Consider the following 16,978-nt stretch of genomic DNA (forward strand, 5'->3'; position numbering starts at 1 on the left):
CCCGGCTACCACCATGGATGCTCGCCGCGTGCTGGTGAGGGCTTGGTGGGCAAACCTGCGGGGCGGGCACGGTGGGTGCGGGCCGACCCCCTCCAACTCCAAGGACTGAGTGCTACTCATCAGCGGGTGGCCGTCCTGGGCGGCGCCCCTTTAGGAAAGCCCCACGTTTTGTGCTGTTTGGGGTGATTCGGGGTCTGGGACAGTCCCCGCCGGGCGTGCGCAAGTGGTGCGCGGCGGTTTAGAGATTTGAGCGATTTGCAGGATGATTGGCAGCGGTGGGGAATCCAAGGCCACGTGGGGTCGAGGTGCACGTGCCGGACAGCGCACGGGGTTGGCCAGTCTCCCCATAGTGTCCGCGGGGCCCCCACTGTGTCCGCGGGCCCGATCCTGGCCGGTGGGATGCGCTCCCTGTGACTTTACTCTGCATGCCCTGCAGCGCCCCGGCCCTTTCCAGCTCCCCGCCCGCTAGTGCCACTTCCAACCGCTCAGGGTTGGTGGGTTGGAAGTTTAAAGGTCTTGCACACACTTTGGTGGCGCACACGGGCGGGGGTGTTTCTAGTCCCAGGCGGTGATTAAGTACAATTGAAAGACTTGGAGGTCCAAACTATTTGCAGCCTTTCGTTTTTTTCCCATTCCTTTCCCCAGCCCCCAGGGGCCTTACTCTCAAGCTGCAGGATGTTGGCCCAGTGGAACGTTACTCTTTGCTCTTAACGGAAACCGGAACGTGGGGTCTGCCCCAGGGGAGGGTAGAAGGTGGGGGTAGGGTGAAAAGGAAGAATGTGACATGCTTAAAATAAATATCAGAGTTAGGTTCACAAGTGGGGAGGCTGGGGGGTGGGGAGAGCGGGTTGGGCACGTGGTTTCAGAGACATCCTAGGAACTAGGCTTTGGTTTTCAGGGTGAAGAAAGCCGTATGTAGCTGAGCTTGGCATCTGACATGCCTGGATTCAAATTTAAGCAATCGCTCGACTTGAATAATCCATTTCACCTCTCTGAAGCTCAGTTTCCCCATTTGTTAAGTGGGAATAATGATACACCTTTGTTGCAAAGAATGAATTATAATGTGAAAGCATACTTAGTGCCTGGCACCGAAAACACCTACTAAGCGCTATTATTAGTCTATTACCTGTCTGCCAAAAAAGTTGATCTCAATCATAAGTATTTGCTTGTTTCTTCTACGTCGTTCCCTGCAAACATTTGCCCAGTAACAACTTTTGGCATGTGCTGACTTGTTAAAAGCCCAGCATATATTTCCCTGACTGCTTCCAATGGAATGCCTTCCTCGAATCTGTCTTGAGCCTCTGCTTGCATAGGTTGATGAGTAAATGATGATAATTCCTGCAGTAATGCAGGAATACTGCTGTTTTAGGAGATTGTAGGCTGATTTCTCCTTCCAGCCCTATGATCTTGGACAATAAATTTCATCTTCCCGGAGCCTTGAATGTCCTCGTCTGAAAAATGGGGTTCAGAGATCCTTTTAATATGTAGTAGCTCTACCTTTTATCATATTTTATTGTCTTTCTAAAAGGACAAAGGACAAAAACTTTCTAAGGTGGCTGAATGGAGTCTACTTAGGAGCATAGGATGGTTGGATACCATCATCATGAAAATAATTTTATTTGCAAGAGACTGTTTCTCTTGAAATTATCGTGTTTTCTTTGATTACGGTTAATTATGCGGATTAACTGTCTAACCCATTAATAATTCAGATGAACTGTCAACCGGTTAATAATGCGGATTAACTGTCAACTGGTTAATAATGCAGATTTTGTAATCCAAAGAAAACATGATAATTTCAAGAGAAACATCAAAAGTGCTTTATTCAAAGTAATGTCCATCGCTAGCTATTTCCCCCATCTTCCCAGTAATTTGTGGATACCGTCCCAGTAGAACTTTTCCTGTTTTGAGGCAAACCAATTCAGAGACCCAGTTTTCCACTTCTTCATATGTTTTGAAGTGCTGCTTAGAAAGTGCGTGTGCCATCGATCAGAACAAGTGGTAATCTGAAGGAGCAAGGTCTGGTGAATACAGCGGGTGGGTTAATACCTCCCAGGCAAGAGCTTTTAACATGTCTTCAACTAGTTTTTGAAGTGTGTGATGGTGCATCATCATGAAGCAAAATCACTCTGCCGTGTCTTCTGGCCCATTCTGTTTGTGGTTCAAATTGATTATTTGTGGTCGGTAGCGATCAGTATTAATGGTTTCACCTGGTTTTAGAAGCTCATAATACACCTTCCTGATCCCACCAAACGCATAGCATTGTCTTCTTTCCAAAGCGATTTGGCCTTGCAGTCAATGTTGATGGTTGACCTGGATCAACCCATGATTTTGTGCATTTGGGATTCTCAAATCCACTTTTCATCGCCAGTCACAATTCGATGCAAAAAAGACTTTCTTTCGTGCTGTTGAAGCAACATTTTATTGATGACTTTTCGGTTTTCCATTTGTCTTTCGTTCAGTTGATGTGGCACCTGTTTTCCTTCCTTTAAAATCTTTCCCATTGCTTGTAAATGATCGGAAATTGTTTGCTGAGCAATGTTTAATCTTTCTGCAAGTTGTTTTTGAGTTTGACACGCATCTTCATCCAATACTTGTAATTGTTGGTCTTCAAACTTTTTCGGTTGACCTGGACATTCTTTGTCTTTCACATCAAAATCATCACTTTCAAAGCGTTTAAACCAGCGTTCACAAGTATCTCGAAGTATACGATAACTTTCAGCAGCACTTTTCTTTAAAATAAAGTAATGAATTAAAACTTCCCGCAAATGCTCTTTTTTGGGGGGCACAAAATTCGGCATTTTTAAGCGTAAAAATATCTATGATGTTAATACCTTCAGAAAATTTGACATGAAGTTTTGAAGCTTGTTGTCAATACAACAAAATCGCATACATATCAAATCACATATATATGTGTAACTCATCTATTGAAAAAAATCCGCCTTATTAACCAGTACAACTGGTATGAATGAAAGAAGCATTTTTATATCTACAAGTAATTTGAGCCTTATGAAAGGACTTCTTAAAACTTAAGACTTGTATAGCAAGGGGACTGTGTTAAGAGCTTGAAAGTCAGGCTAGGCTAGTAGAGCGCTGGGGTGGAATTGGCATACTCCCTGGGTTTGGAGTTCTATTTGACCTTTAACTTGGCTCCTTGGACATTTGCTCACTCTGTTGATATATTCTATTTGTAAGGACTTGTGCTGAAATCACTTTACCCCCCCTGATCGGAACAAGGCCTATTTGAAAGCCTGCCATCTTGAAGTAGAAGTGCTGTCCAGTTTTGTAGTTTGGGGACTTAGTATCATAGTGCATAGCCCACGGCTTGCAGCAGAAGACCTGATTAGCTTGATTTTAACTGAGGGAGAGAAATCACTCCACCATTTTGCACTTTTGAAATACAGTTTACTTTTTTTTAAAGGGCGGATTCTGGGAGTTTGGCATTAAACTCATTGGGAGCTCAGAATAATGCTAAGAGCTTGGGGGCTCTTCAGGTGGGTAGAGAGGTAGCTCTACAGATATTTATTTAAGTTGATAAATATCATTACAGTTTTCCTTCAGAGGGGATCCCTTTTTAGGATTTTAGTTAGTTTTGAAAAATTTTCTGTAGCATTTGCTAATTCTACCCTTTTCCTATACAAGGTTTAAAAAATGGTATGTCTGTGCTGTTTGAAGCTACTAAACTAAAAAATGATGTTTTAGTTAGCTGCTGTAGTGAGCATCCCACTTAATGGTACTGCCATTTCCATTTGCAGCAAAAGGATCACAGAGGAAAGACGAACTTCAAGAAATTCAGCTATGTGAAGTTGATTTCCATGGAAACCTCGTCATCCTCTGATGACAGTTGTGACAGCTTTGCTTCTGATAATTTTGCAAACACAGTAAGTGCTGCCTGAGAATAAACAGAATTGAGTCTGCAGTGCTCAAAAGGCCCCAAGTGCTTTGTGCGTGATTAAAACGGCTTGCTTTTTGCCTACATTTCTATACAGCGGTTATGAAAATACAGTATGCACTGTAATTTCATTTCACTTTTTGCTGTGGTTCTAGGTAGTAATTGTTGGAGGTAGATTAGCTACTTATTCTATCCTTTTGAAATGTCGCCTAACCTAACATGCTTGATGATTTGCCATAACAACTCAGAAATCATTTGTAAACCTCTGAACCGTTTTTCTTTGTAACAAAAGCTATTCTCTTGTAGTGCACTTGTGAATGTGATTTGCTCTCTGCACGGTTTATGGGAAATTGGTTCTTGAAAGAGGGGGGAAGATGCACAACCACATTTATTTATTTATTTTACAGAAACCTAAATTCAGGTCAGATATCAGTGAAGAACTGGCAAATGTTTTTTATGAGGACTCTGATAATGAATCTTTCTGCGGCTTCTCAGAAAGTGAGGTGCAAGATGTGTTAGACCATTGTGGATTTTTACAGAAAACAAGGCCAGATGTCACTAACAAACTGGCCAATATTTTTCACGCCGACTCTGACGATGAATCATTTTGCGGTTTCTCAGAGAGTGAGATACAAGATGGAATGGTGAGTTGGAGAATTTCACCAATATCAAGAAGTAAGGTACATTTTGAGGCGTGATGTACTTGCTTTTAAAGAGCTTTTTTTTTTTTTCCTTATAATTTTCATTTGAGTCATGCCAGAGATTCTGTTGACCGTTTTAAAATTTGAGAGTAGTTAGGTCTTAAAGCAGTTTACTGAAGTAGTCCTATGTGTAAAGCCTGAACGTTTTGTAGGCTCGGAAAATCTTGGAAACTGCTAAGGTAAACTTGGCCAACCTCCAGATTTCCATGGCCACAGAAATCCAGCCTAATCAGAGGAAGCACACGTGTGTCCTCAAGATTAGTTCCATTCACCGTTAGGTTCCAGTGCCCCAGTCCAGTGCCTGGCATAGACCAGGCCTTGGGTCAATGTTCCCATAGGAGATCCATGCATTTGGAAAACCAGTGATGGTAACGCATGCGCTGGGGCCCGAGTGCAGATAATGACAATTAGGGCCCTTCCTGCTTCCACTTTCGCTCCTTTTCGTGCACACGCTGCCTTACCTTTTTAACCTCTCCTCCTGCTCAGGCTGCTGCCGCTGCTGCTGCTGCTGCTGCTGCTGCTGCTGCACCACCTGGGTCCCACTCTCCCTGAACATACTGTTCAGTTCTGCAGATGGTTTTGCTGCCGCTGCTGCTGCTGCTGCACCACCTGGGTCCCCTCTCCCTGAACATACTGTTCAGTTCTGCAGATGGTTTCTTGGTAGCAAGACTTTCTTGACAAAGGAAGCCGTGTGTTGATGTGCAGTCAGGTGCATGCCCTGCAGCTCAATGTGGTCTGACTGCCTGGAACCACACTTGAGTGACGCTGACAGGAGTGAGAGTGCCTGACCAGGGAATGTCTTTACGGCTCTCATAGCTTCACGGTAGTGCAGTATTTCCTGTAATGAGTAATACTGGTCTAAATTCGTGCATGTTGGCGATATCGCCAGGGCAGCTCTGAAAATCTGGATGTGACCCAAACATAGTCTGCAGCCCAGATCACTTCTGGGTATTGTTTCAATTCTTTGTAGGTGCTGAGTGTTGTAATCAATAAAATGCCAATCAATTAAAAGTCTTCAGAACTCATGAAAGTTTTTTTTGTCATTTTATAGTCTCAATTTGTGCACCCGAAAAGTACATGAAGAGTAGTAAAAGCTGTGGGGATTTTAGAAAGTTTTGAATTTTGAAAGTGGGTCTTCACTTTCTGGGACTTTATGGGGGATATTTTTTCCTGTTTTTTTCTCAACCATCACAACAATCTATTTTGGGATAGTATTTTTATTACTCCAAAAGAAACCCAGTACCCATCAACGGTCACTTTGCATCCTTTCCCAACACACACAGTCACTGGCAACCAACAGTCTGTTTTTTATCATTATAGGTTTGCCTATTCTGGACTTCTCATAGAAATGGTACCATACAATATGTGGTCCTTTGTGACTGGCTTGTTTCACTTAGGTTCTTCCATGTTGTGACATAAGCCAATACTTAGCACCTTTTTATTGCTGAATCACATCCCATTGTGTGAATATACCACACTTTATCCATTCATCAGTTGATAGATGTTTGGGCTGTTTGTACCTTTTGGCTATTATGGTACAAACTGCTATGAGCACTGGTGTACAAGCTTTTGTGTGGACATAACACTTTTGAGTATCTACCTAGGAGTGTAACTGCTGGGTTATAGAGTAGCTGTTTAACCTTTTGAGGATCTGACAGACTGTTCTCCAAAGTGGCTGCACCATCTTACATTCCAGCCAGCAGTGTATGTGGGTACGAAGTGGTATTTTGTGATCCTGATTTGCATTTCCCCAGTGGCCGATCTTAACACATATTTAATGATGGAAGCCTACACTACTTTAAAATAAGAATTTTCTCATTTTAGCCTTATGATAAGTGGATTAGAGAGGTATCTAGGGTAGTCAATTCATAGAGACAGGAAGCAGACTGGTGGTTGCCAGGGGCTGCGGGGAGTTGTTTAAAGGCCACAGAGTTTCAGCTGGAGGTGATGAAAAGGTTCTGGAGATGATGGTGGTGATGGTTGCACACCAATCTGAATGTATTTGATAACAGTGAACTGTACACTTAAAAATGGTTAAATGGTAAATTTTATGTTAAATATTTTTTACCACAATTTTTTAAAAAGTAGATTAAAGGCTTCAGACATCGTCAGTAGAGTTTAATATTGCCATTCGCATTGAAATCATGTTTATGGGAGAGCACATATTTGTTCCTGTAGGAATTCTTTTGAAATACATAAAGATCTATTTTTAAATTAAAAAGAGAGTTGGGATTTTCACATTTAAAAAAATTAAAAAGTATATTTTACCACAATTTTTTAAAAAGTAGATTAAAGCCTTCAGACATCGTCAGTAGAGTTTAATATTGCCATTCGCATTGAAATCATGTTTATGGGAGAGCACATATTTGTTCCTGTAGGAATTCTTTTGAAATACATAAAGATCTATTTTTAAATTAAAAAGAGAGTTGGGATTTTCACATTTAAAAAAATTAAAAAAAAAGCCCAGAACCACTGGCCTAGGGGCTGTGAAAACGGCTTATCACAATGTGTCCCAGTAGGCTACCGGAGTTACACTACACTCAGATTGTTGTATGTATTTATAACTCCTGGTTTTGTTACCCAGAGCTGCCAATTAAAACTGACAATTAAAGTGGCCGGTTAAAATGTATTTGATGCAAGCATCTTTTGTTCAGAGGCAATGTAGCCTGTTCAGCAAACAAGTCACTGATAACTCAATTGTTCTGATTAACCAACGATTACAGTCAGACCGTGCAGGCTGCAGGACCCGCAGTCAAAGCAAACGGTCCGGGCCTCTCCGGGTGGCCATGAAGTTTCCAGCTCGAAATACCAGGGGCGCAGCCAGCAAAAGAGCAGCAGCTCCTGCACCCCCCGAGAAATCTGTGACTGATTCCAACTCTGATTCAGAAGATGAAAATGGCATGAATTTTCTGGAGAAAAGGGCGTTAAATATAAAGCAAAACAAAGCAATGGTAGGTATCTCACTTGGAATGTGTTAGAATGAACTCTTCCAGCTTTTCTCTACGCCACTTGTTGCTTATCTGTGTCAAGAACTGTTTTCCGTGTGGTTATGAAGTCATTATTTTTACAGTGTGTGCTTTCAAATGTGTTTCTTTCCCTAAGCTCACTTTCCTTTTGTAAAAAATCTATTAGTCTTGGTAAATGTGTAGGAGAAATCAGAAACTCTGAGATATTCGACAGTAATTTCCATAAGTTGCTCATTTTCAGCAGTTATGCTAAACCAATAATTTCTGCTTCGTTTCCTTCCTTTTTAGCTTGCGAAGCTAATGGCGGAATTAGAAAGTTTCCCTGGCTCATTCCCTGGACGGCATTCCCTCCCAGGCCGCCGACCAGTAAGTGCAACTCCTTGTTTGTTCAGTAGCATTTTGGGCAGGTCTGAGGTAGATTTGTTAGGATATTTGAAAATCCAGTCTCCTTATTTTGTGTGATCTTATAGACAAAGAGGAAACCTTCTCATAGATCTGTGTGGGGATGTGTGTAAGAGGGATTTTGTAGACAAAGAGGAAATAGAGGAAACCTAACACATCTGGGACGCTTCTTCCTGGGGAAGGTGTGGCCTCCCTATGCCAAGCTTGTGCAGTGCTCAAACCCCTTTTGATTGGTTATTTCTCTTTTTTCTAACTAGACTAAACCCCTCAAGGGCACAGAATAAAGATAGGAAAATATTTTTCCTGTATTCCCAGCATTTGCACATTTCTCTTTCATGGTAGATGCATAGTAATCGATGTTTTTAAAATCTGAGAAGGAAAAAAAAATGATTTCTTAACCAAGTCATGGCCTAATATATGTGAGTGTATTCTGAGAACTAAGCTGGTGTAACCCGGGGGAATTTGGTGTTGTCTGCTGTGGTACAAAAGAAAAGACTTTCCTTCCCTACCCCTCCTTGAGGAGAAAAGGAAGAAGCTAGCAAGGAATGGAAGAAGGAAAACCACACATACATTCTCTTTTGTGTACTGTAGAAACAGTGAGTGTGTCAGGGCTTAAGAGATGTCGTAGAGCCTGGCTAGTGTGGCTCAGTGGTTGAGTGTCAGCCTATGAACCAGGAGGTCACAGTTCGATCCCCAGTCAGGGCACATGCCCAGGATTCGGGCTCCATCCCCTGCGTTGGGTGTGCAGGAGGCAGCCAATCAATGATTCTTTCTCTCTCGTCATTGATGTTTCCATCTCTCTCTCTCCCTCTTCTTTCCTCTCTAAAATCAATAAAAAAAAAGAGGTAGAAAAGGTTGTTTTGGAAAACAAGATTTATTCTTACATTGTTATTATGTAGATGAATAAATAAATTACTTCTCAGTTGGAGAGAACCTGGACTTGGTGTTACAAAAGCAAAATTATAACGGCTGTTTTTTGGGCTCATTTCCCATGCATTATAGAAAGGACAGAAAATCAGGAAGTGGAGCTCTCCCTTTACTTAAACACATGCATAGGAGAAGGTGCCACTTCCCTTCATTCTGGAATAAATGGGTTCTGTCGTGTGTTTTGTTTAGCAACCAAAGACACCCCGGAGGCGCACATTCCCAGGTGTTACGTCCAGGAGAAACCCCGATCGGAGAGCACGTCCTCTTACCAGGTCAAGGTCCCGGATCCTTGGGTCCCGTGGCGCTCTACCCACGGAGGAGGAGGAGGCAGAGGAGGAGGAGGATAAGTACATGTTGGTGAGAAAGAGGAAGACCATGGACGGCTACATGAACGTGAGTTCTCCACATTTGTGCTTGCTTTTCTGTTTTTCATCTTCTGTAGGCCCAACACCAAATGATTCACATTAAATGTTCTTCTCAAACCACTCAGAATTGTTAATGTCATACCAAGTTATTTGGTGGTTTTTTTTAAGTCATCAATAATAGTGTAGCCTTTTCAAGAAACTTCAAATAACATTTTATAAACTGAAAATAATTAGACCTTTCCACAGATTTTCTTGCTCCATTGACATACAGCATTCTCATGAGTTTTAAATAATTTTAACTTTTTTGTTGTTGTTAATCCTCACCTGAGGATATTTTTTTCATTGCTTTTCAGAGGGTGGAAAAGGAGGGAGGAGGAGGGGGAGAGAGAGAGAGAAACACTGATGTGAGAGAGACACACTGATTGGTTGCCTCTCACACGTGCCCAGGGAGCAAACCTGCAATGCAGGTACATGCCCTTGACCAGGAATTAAATCCAAGACCCTTTGGTGTGCAGGTGATGCTCTAGCCATTGACTCACACTGGCCAGGGCAATTTTAACTTTTCATTCTCTTGGAATTTAACATCTGACATTGGTTAACCTTCAAAAGTAATAGACGTGGTGCCCCCTAGTATGATTTTTTGTGTGTGTTCATTGAAAGAACTGATTAAACTTACATCTTCATTACATTTGTAATGTCTGTGTCCTGTAGGAATTCTTTGGTGTATCCAGGCCATTGCTAAAGGTCTTGAGACATTTGTATGGTTTCCATCTCATATGAATTCTGTCATGACCACAAAGCTGTGCATTTTTCATAAAGCTGGTTACACTCAGTACCTTCGTAAAGTTTCTCCCTAGTAAGAATTTTGTTATATTCCACAAGGCTTAAACTTTGGATAGGCGTTGCCATATATTTGTTCGGTTTCTCTCAAAAATGTACAGTGGTTGGCAAAAGTAGGTTTACAGTTGTTTGTATGGAAAAATACAAGAATAAATTCTGTGTTTCATGTACTCCCACCCACACTTGTATATTCTGGGATCAAGTGAGGTGTGAGCCCTGGTTACAGGCTTTTCCACATATATGAGTTGTATATGATTTCTCTCCACAATGGAGTCTCTGACGTTGAGTAAGGCTTGAACACTTACCCTAAGTTTTATCTCAGTCATATGTGTAAGGTTTCTTTCTACTTGAATTTTTTGATGATCCCCAAAGCTTGAGCTTTGAATAAAAGCATTGCTACATAAATTAGGTTTATAATGTTTCTGTTCATTATTTTCTGATGCTTGGTAAGGCTTGCATATCGGGTAAAAGCTTTGACACATAACACTACCTTTGTAAGGTTTCTCTATAGTGTGGATTTTCTTATGTTGAGTAAGATTTGAACTCTGTCTGTCTAAAGGTTTTACCACACTGACTACATTTTTAAAGTTTTCTCTCCTATAAATGGATCCTCTTATGACTGCAAGTTGTGAATGTCTGGAATATTTGATGATTTTTGTTAGCGGGTGAAGGAGTCAAAGTTTTCTTCTTTGTCAGCCTTTCTTAGTTTTAGGAATCATTTCCATGATGGTGTTCTGTAAACTGAGGACTTGTCTCCTCTCCATAAGCCTTAAGAAAGATTTCCCAAGTTGAATTCTCTGTGAAAAAATGATAAATCAGGTATCTGAGACTCGGGACTGGGGAGAGCCGGTCAGAACACTGTTCCCATGCTTGCTGTTATGCAGGATGATGACATGCCCCGAGGTCGTCGTCCCGGATCCATGACCCTTCCGCATGTCATCCGCCCAGTGGAAGAGATTACAGAGGAGGAGTTGGAGAACATTTGCAACAATTCTCGAGAGAAGATATACAGCCGCTCATTGGTAAAAGCCTCCACTTTCTGAATGAAAATGTAAATGTCTGTGAGAGGAAGGATAGCCTCTCTCCTTAGAGTTTTGCTGATGTTCTAAATGTCCGAGCATATGGGATGTGTGCCTGAGTCTTTCATATGAGAAAAGAGAGTTTTGTAGCATCCTTGGGATCTAGCCCTCCTCAGTCTTCAGTAGCATTAAATCTTTTGTGTTAGTTTAGAAATTGGTTCATCCAGCACATATTTCCTGTGTATCTATTAGGTGTGTCTACATAGATGGGTGCTGGGGAGATGGTGGTGTGCTAAACATAAAAAAGGATTCTGGGCAAGTTTTCTTGCACGTTAAGACCTTTATTTGAAGGAAAGAAGTGTAGATAATATTGAATCCGCCAACTGAATTAAATCGCCATGCTAGAGATACTTTCCATGTCCTGGCACAGTGGTCGGCAAACTCATTAGTCAACAGAGCCAAATATCAACAGTACAGCGATTGAAATTTCTTTTGAGAGCCAAATTTTTTAAACTTAAACTATATAGATAGGTACATTGTTATTACCTTAATTAGGGTACTCCTAAGCTGGCCTTTGCTAAAAACGTCCTCAATCTGATTGAGGTACGTTCGCTGAGGTCAACCCCTTCCAACTCTCCCATCCACACTCGTCTTGTATACTTGTTTCGTCTATCTCCTTTCTGAAAACCGAGTTCTGCGCAAGGGGCCACGAAGTTTCAATCGCACTGTACGTGCACGCCCGCACATGGTATTTTGTGGAAGAGCCACACTCAAGGGGCCAAAGAGCTGCATGTGGCTCGCGAGCCGCGGTTTGCCGACCACTGTCCTAGCACATACATGTGTATATAAGATAGGAAATAAGATTCAAAATGTCAGACCACCTATCAGGGAGGACATTCTTTAAATAAGCTGGTTTTCTCTACAGAAAGCAGTGTTGTTGTTGTTTTAATTTGCTTTTTATTGGTAGGGATCTACTTGTCATCAGTGCCGCCAGAAAACCATCGATACCAAAACAAACTGCAGAAACCCAGAGTGCTGGGGCGTTCGGGGCCAGTTCTGCGGCCCCTGCCTTCGGAACCGCTACGGCGAAGAGGTCAAGGACGCCCTGCTGGATCCAGTAGGTGCCTGGAAGGGTGGTCCTGTGGGCTTTGAAGGTCAGGCGCTAGCTGATGGGGCCAGAAAGATGGCATCGGAGAAAGGGTTTCTGATGTGGGGCTTTCATTTCGGGAGAGGCAGGTGAATTCATAGTGCTGGTGCTGGGTGGGTGTGAGCCCCTTCCCGAGAGCTCGGGACCTGCCTGCTCAGGGGAATCTGATTCTCCGTTCGTGTTCACCCCTGGTCAGTGCCGAGTGGCTTTCTGTGCTGGAATTCCTAAGGGAACATTAGGCATGACTAGTGGATATTAACCATGCTAAGATTTTTTTCTTTTAATAAAAAAATAAAAGATTTAAAAGCGATTAATGATACCCACCTTAGAGGTTAAATAGGAGTAGATAAGTAAGGGGGAGAGAGGGAGTAGGTTTGATTTAATTATGCCTTTTCACAATTCTTCAGAACTGGCATTGCCCGCCTTGTCGAAGAATCTGCAATTGCAGTTTCTGTCGTCAGCGAGATGGGCGGTGTGCGACTGGGGTCCTGGTGTACCTAGCCAAATACCATGGCTTTGGGAATGTGCACGCTTACTTGAAAAGGTAATGATTGCTTTTTTTTTCTCTTCCCCACCCAGATCTTATATTCACTTATGTCTTAATAAAAGGATGGTAGAAGTCAGAGTAGTGGTTACCTCAGGGGGTGGGGGTGCAGGTATTGACCGGAAAGGGGCACATTGAGAGTCTTTTGGAATGTTTAAAACATTTTACGTCACCTGGGCAGTGGGGATCTGTGTGTGGGTGCACGTGTGTGTGTAAATTCAAGATGTGCACAACATATGTTAAAGCATGTATGTTATAACTCAATAAAAACATTTCTAAAAGAGTGAATTAGGCTTTCAGGAGAGAGTGCTGAGTTTGAAAACAATGCCCTGACATGTTTCCTTTTCTTCTTTCAGCCTGAAGCAGGAGTTTGAGATGCAGGCATAGTATTTGGAAGGTCCACTACCTGCCTTCCACTGCGCCCGTCTTCCTTGTTAAAGTTTTCAATGGTGTCACGCAGCGGAATCCTGAGTTAAGAATTCTGATGATCAGTTTGTTTATAGGAAACTCAGATCAAGTTACTCTCATCGGCCGTGTTTCCCAGCCTCCCGGAGGCGTGTTTCCAGCTGTGCTTTGTCCTCTTGCCATTTCTTTGCTTTCTCCTGCCCCTCACCCCACACCAACCCCCTCTGTTTACAGTGGGTCTCTCTCACCCTCTCGTTTCTGAATTCTTTTAAAACGACCGTTTTATGAAAGCATGTTTGATTTAATCGGTGTTGAAATAGCCCTGGAATCCACCTATAAAACCAAGCACTTAGAAACGCAGTAGTGGTGTTAACTAATTACATCTATTGAGACCAGCCCTCTAACTTGTTGACACAAAAACAATGGGCATGATGGTCACACTAGTTGACATTTCTTACAGAATCAAGGCCCAAAAGTCTTAAAAAACCATGTGGAGAGGAATGAGGTAATTGTTGGAAAGTGGGGTGTGTTACTTTGGACGCCTCTAATGAGAATATTCCATTATGGTGCTTATTATACAAGTAGTCACCACTGGGATTTAGTTGCTGATTTTTTCCACCATGAGGTTGGGTGGTACATCGGGCTCAAACTGGCACAATCCAAAGAATTGTGGACAGTGCTATATTCACAGTCATTATAGAAAAGACATCCTAGGGCAGTGGTCGGCAAACTCATTAGTCAACAGAGCCAAATATCAACAGTACTTCTTCAAAATGGACTCGTCCAGGCCGAACACCGACTTCTGCGCATGGGCCACGAAGTTTCGATCGCACTGTCCGTGCGCCCGCACCTGGTATTTTGTGGAAGAGCCACACTCAAGGGGCCAAAAAGCCGCAGGTGGCTCGCGAGCCGCAGTTTGCCGACCACGGTCCTAGGGAATTAGTATGAAATAGGGTGGTTTGAATTCATGATATAACCTTCAGTATAATGGTAGCTTGCCAAGTTTATTTCATTTAATAAATGTAAGGCATTTCAAATTCTTGATCATTTTGCTTGGAAAATTGATACTAATGTTAGCATACAATTTGCAGTTTTTGTTTTCTTGAAGAAATTTTTTGTTTTCAGACATAAGGTGGAGGCTTTTACCAATGAAAGCTAGGCACGAGGTTCGTGTTCAGTGTCCAAGTTTCAAGCACTTTTAGAGCAAAGAGAAGTGCCTTTTTGGAGATGGGTGACTTTCCAGTTTGTTGACTTGACATCTCCGCCAGTTTAGTTTCTGGGCAGATTTCATGTGTCGAGCCCTCCCCCCCCCCCCCCCATTTTTTTTGCATTAATCACTTGGTAGAGGTGGGTCTGAGTGTTGTCCATTTCCCTTTGCCAGTGCAGCCTGTTGCTGTGTCCTTTCAGTGATGCATGCATGGACCTTGAATCAATAAATGTAAATAGAGCTTTTGATCTGTAATGCTTTTATATAAAGTTTTTATTTTGATAATAAAACATTTTGTTCTAGCTTGTCTGCTTTTTTAAGTCTATAATGCTCAATCTTACTGCACTGAATTTTAATTTTTTCCCTCCTATTTAAACATCAGACTATTTCTGCCTTTTCTAATCTCCCTTATGCATTAAGTTTCTGAATGTCTGATAGCTGGGATCAGAAAATCTACCAAGACAGACAGCTAGATGGCCAGATAGAAATAATATGTGCCCCCGAAGTTTTGCAGTGTTTCCTTTACCATTTGCCAACGCAAGTACTAACAGCGATTTCACAATCCTTAACTTGCTTTTATCAACCATTCAAATATTTATTTAAAGCATGCTGTGCTTTGAAACTTGTTCCAGGACTGAGAATCCAGACAAAAAAGGCATGGTCTGAAAGCTCTTAACCCAATTCTTTAGACCAGGGTTGGCAAACTGCAGCCCGTGCGCCAGATCCTGCTGCAGCCTTATGTTCATATGGCACAGGAACTATGTTTCTATGGGTTTGGTTTTTTTTTTTACGTTTCTGGAGGGTTGTGAAAACTGACAGGCAATATGGCCTATTTGGGTTGAAGTTTTATAACATATGTAGATCCAGAGGAAATGGGTATCTTCATAAACCGGAATCTTAAGAACCCAAATTATAATCTAAAATTTTTAGGTATACGATTAGGAAGCTTACATTTTTAGAGTTATTCGAATTGGTGGTGGTTTGGAACATTGTGGTGTTGCCATATTTTACTACTATGAACTGATAGTGGTTTTCATTAGAAATATTGACTAGTAACAGTTGACTCGCAAGGCCTTAACTCTTAAAGGATTTACAATGTAGTGGAGAAACTAAGGCACAAACCTATCACCTGATTAGGAATGAAGAGAGGAAAATTGGCATTTTCTCATTACCAAGCATTTCATACCTAACAGTGGTTAGGCTCATGGATTCTGTAGTGACTCCCATCTGACAAGGAAACCTTAGGTCAGTTGCTCAGTCCCGGCCTTGGTAGTGAGGACCCCATGCTTCCTTCCACACACTCCACTGGAAGCTCCACACACCATCCTTAGAGTTGAGAGAACTCAAAGTTTTGATGATTAGATGTAGAGAAGTAGCGTTATGACAGTCCTGCCCCAAATGAGCAAGAATTGCCTGTATATTTGTCTTTCCAACCTGATTATCCAAGGATGAGATGGTACCTACCTTTATCGCCATTACTAGGGTTGAGAACGAAATCTAAACTATAATGGGCTAAAGTAACTTCCTAATGAAGAGGGCAAAGGCAGTAGAGGGGGCTGCAGGAGGGCTTTATTTGTGTTTTATTTTTAGAACTAAGGAGTGAGGGAACTGATGGCTCAAGGTCAGGTAGAAAATTGGGTTATTTGCAGTTAAGAGTTGAGTGCTTTGGAGCCAGGCTGGAGAGGATTCCACTTTGAGAGGAGAGTCACAGCAAATTCTGAGGGAAATAAAAGGTGAGCAAGTGTTATGTTAATGTTTACCACACATTTATGGGGTAATATCTCAAAGATGAGGAAGTAAATCCAGAGAAGGTGACAAAACTGTCCGATGTCACATAGTGGCAGAGCTAGACTGGTGTGTTAGGGTTTTGTTATATTTATTTTTTAAAACTAACCTGAGCTTGCCTGCCTTAGGACTCAGAAAAGCAGGGGAGGGGGTTACTCAGGTTCTGTCGGTGAGAATAAAGGTGTCTTGGGTGTGGAAGCCTGGCTGAATGGCTTCTGCAGAAACCCTGTTGAGCATGGAGACAGGCAAGGCTGGGTGGGGGCCTAGGGCTGTGCGGCCAGGAGGGGCTGGGAGTGGGGTAGTAGGGAACCAGGGTATTGGATCATTCAGCATAGATATTTGAAACCCTTCAGCCTTTTAACTGGGGGCATTAAACTCCTGTAGGTAGAAGACTCCTTAGATTAACTACAAGATTGGGGAAGAAGAATGCTAAGAGGAGAGCAAAAACCTCAAAAGTGTTTCTGTGAGCCAATGGAGGATGGACTATAGCTTAGGGAGGCAGTAGGCAGCTGGGGATCTTTGTTTGGGAATGTGTAAGGAATGGATTGATTGCAGAGAAATTGACATGTTCCAGGTAGAGGGCCTTTTCCAAGATAATATCCAGATGACGCAAGACTTGTTTGAAGGAAAGAGCAAGAAATAAAGGAAACATTTAAGGTTAAAAGTTACTAACATTTGAGTTTCGTCAATCTCCCCTGCATTTTATAAGGTTGCATTTATGTTTTATGTACAACTTCTTTAGCATGAAGAATGTCAAAATGCTTCAAATGGCTATACAATA

The 16,978-nt window shown here is 42.2% G+C and overlaps 1 protein-coding gene across 3 annotated transcripts; it reads left to right on the plus strand.

The window, feature by feature from the left end:
* The first annotated feature begins 6 nt into the window (after positions 1–6).
* On the plus strand, positions 7–14,714 carry CDCA7 (cell division cycle associated 7). 3 transcript variants are annotated; one of them, XM_014546005.1, is made up of 10 exons: positions 7–34; positions 3,753–3,878; positions 4,297–4,533; positions 7,314–7,541; positions 7,845–7,922; positions 9,075–9,278; positions 10,975–11,112; positions 12,077–12,226; positions 12,664–12,800; positions 13,157–14,714. In XM_014546005.1, the coding sequence occupies exons 1-10, from the start codon at positions 14–16 to the stop codon at positions 13,185–13,187; spliced, it is 1,350 nt and encodes a 449-aa protein (XP_014401491.1). In that variant the 5' UTR covers positions 7–13; the 3' UTR covers positions 13,188–14,714. The 3 variants fall into 3 exon arrangements, with proteins under 3 accessions (XP_014401491.1, XP_014401498.1, XP_014401501.1); XM_014546012.1 differs by lacking the exon at positions 4,297–4,533 and having other exon boundaries at positions 7,305–7,541; XM_014546015.1 differs by lacking the exon at positions 4,297–4,533.
* Positions 14,715–16,978: the final 2,264 nt, after the last annotated feature.

This window comes from Myotis brandtii, unplaced genomic scaffold (genome assembly GCF_000412655.1).
Source record: "Myotis brandtii unplaced genomic scaffold, ASM41265v1 scaffold112, whole genome shotgun sequence".
NCBI lineage: Eukaryota > Metazoa > Chordata > Mammalia > Chiroptera > Vespertilionidae > Myotis > Myotis brandtii.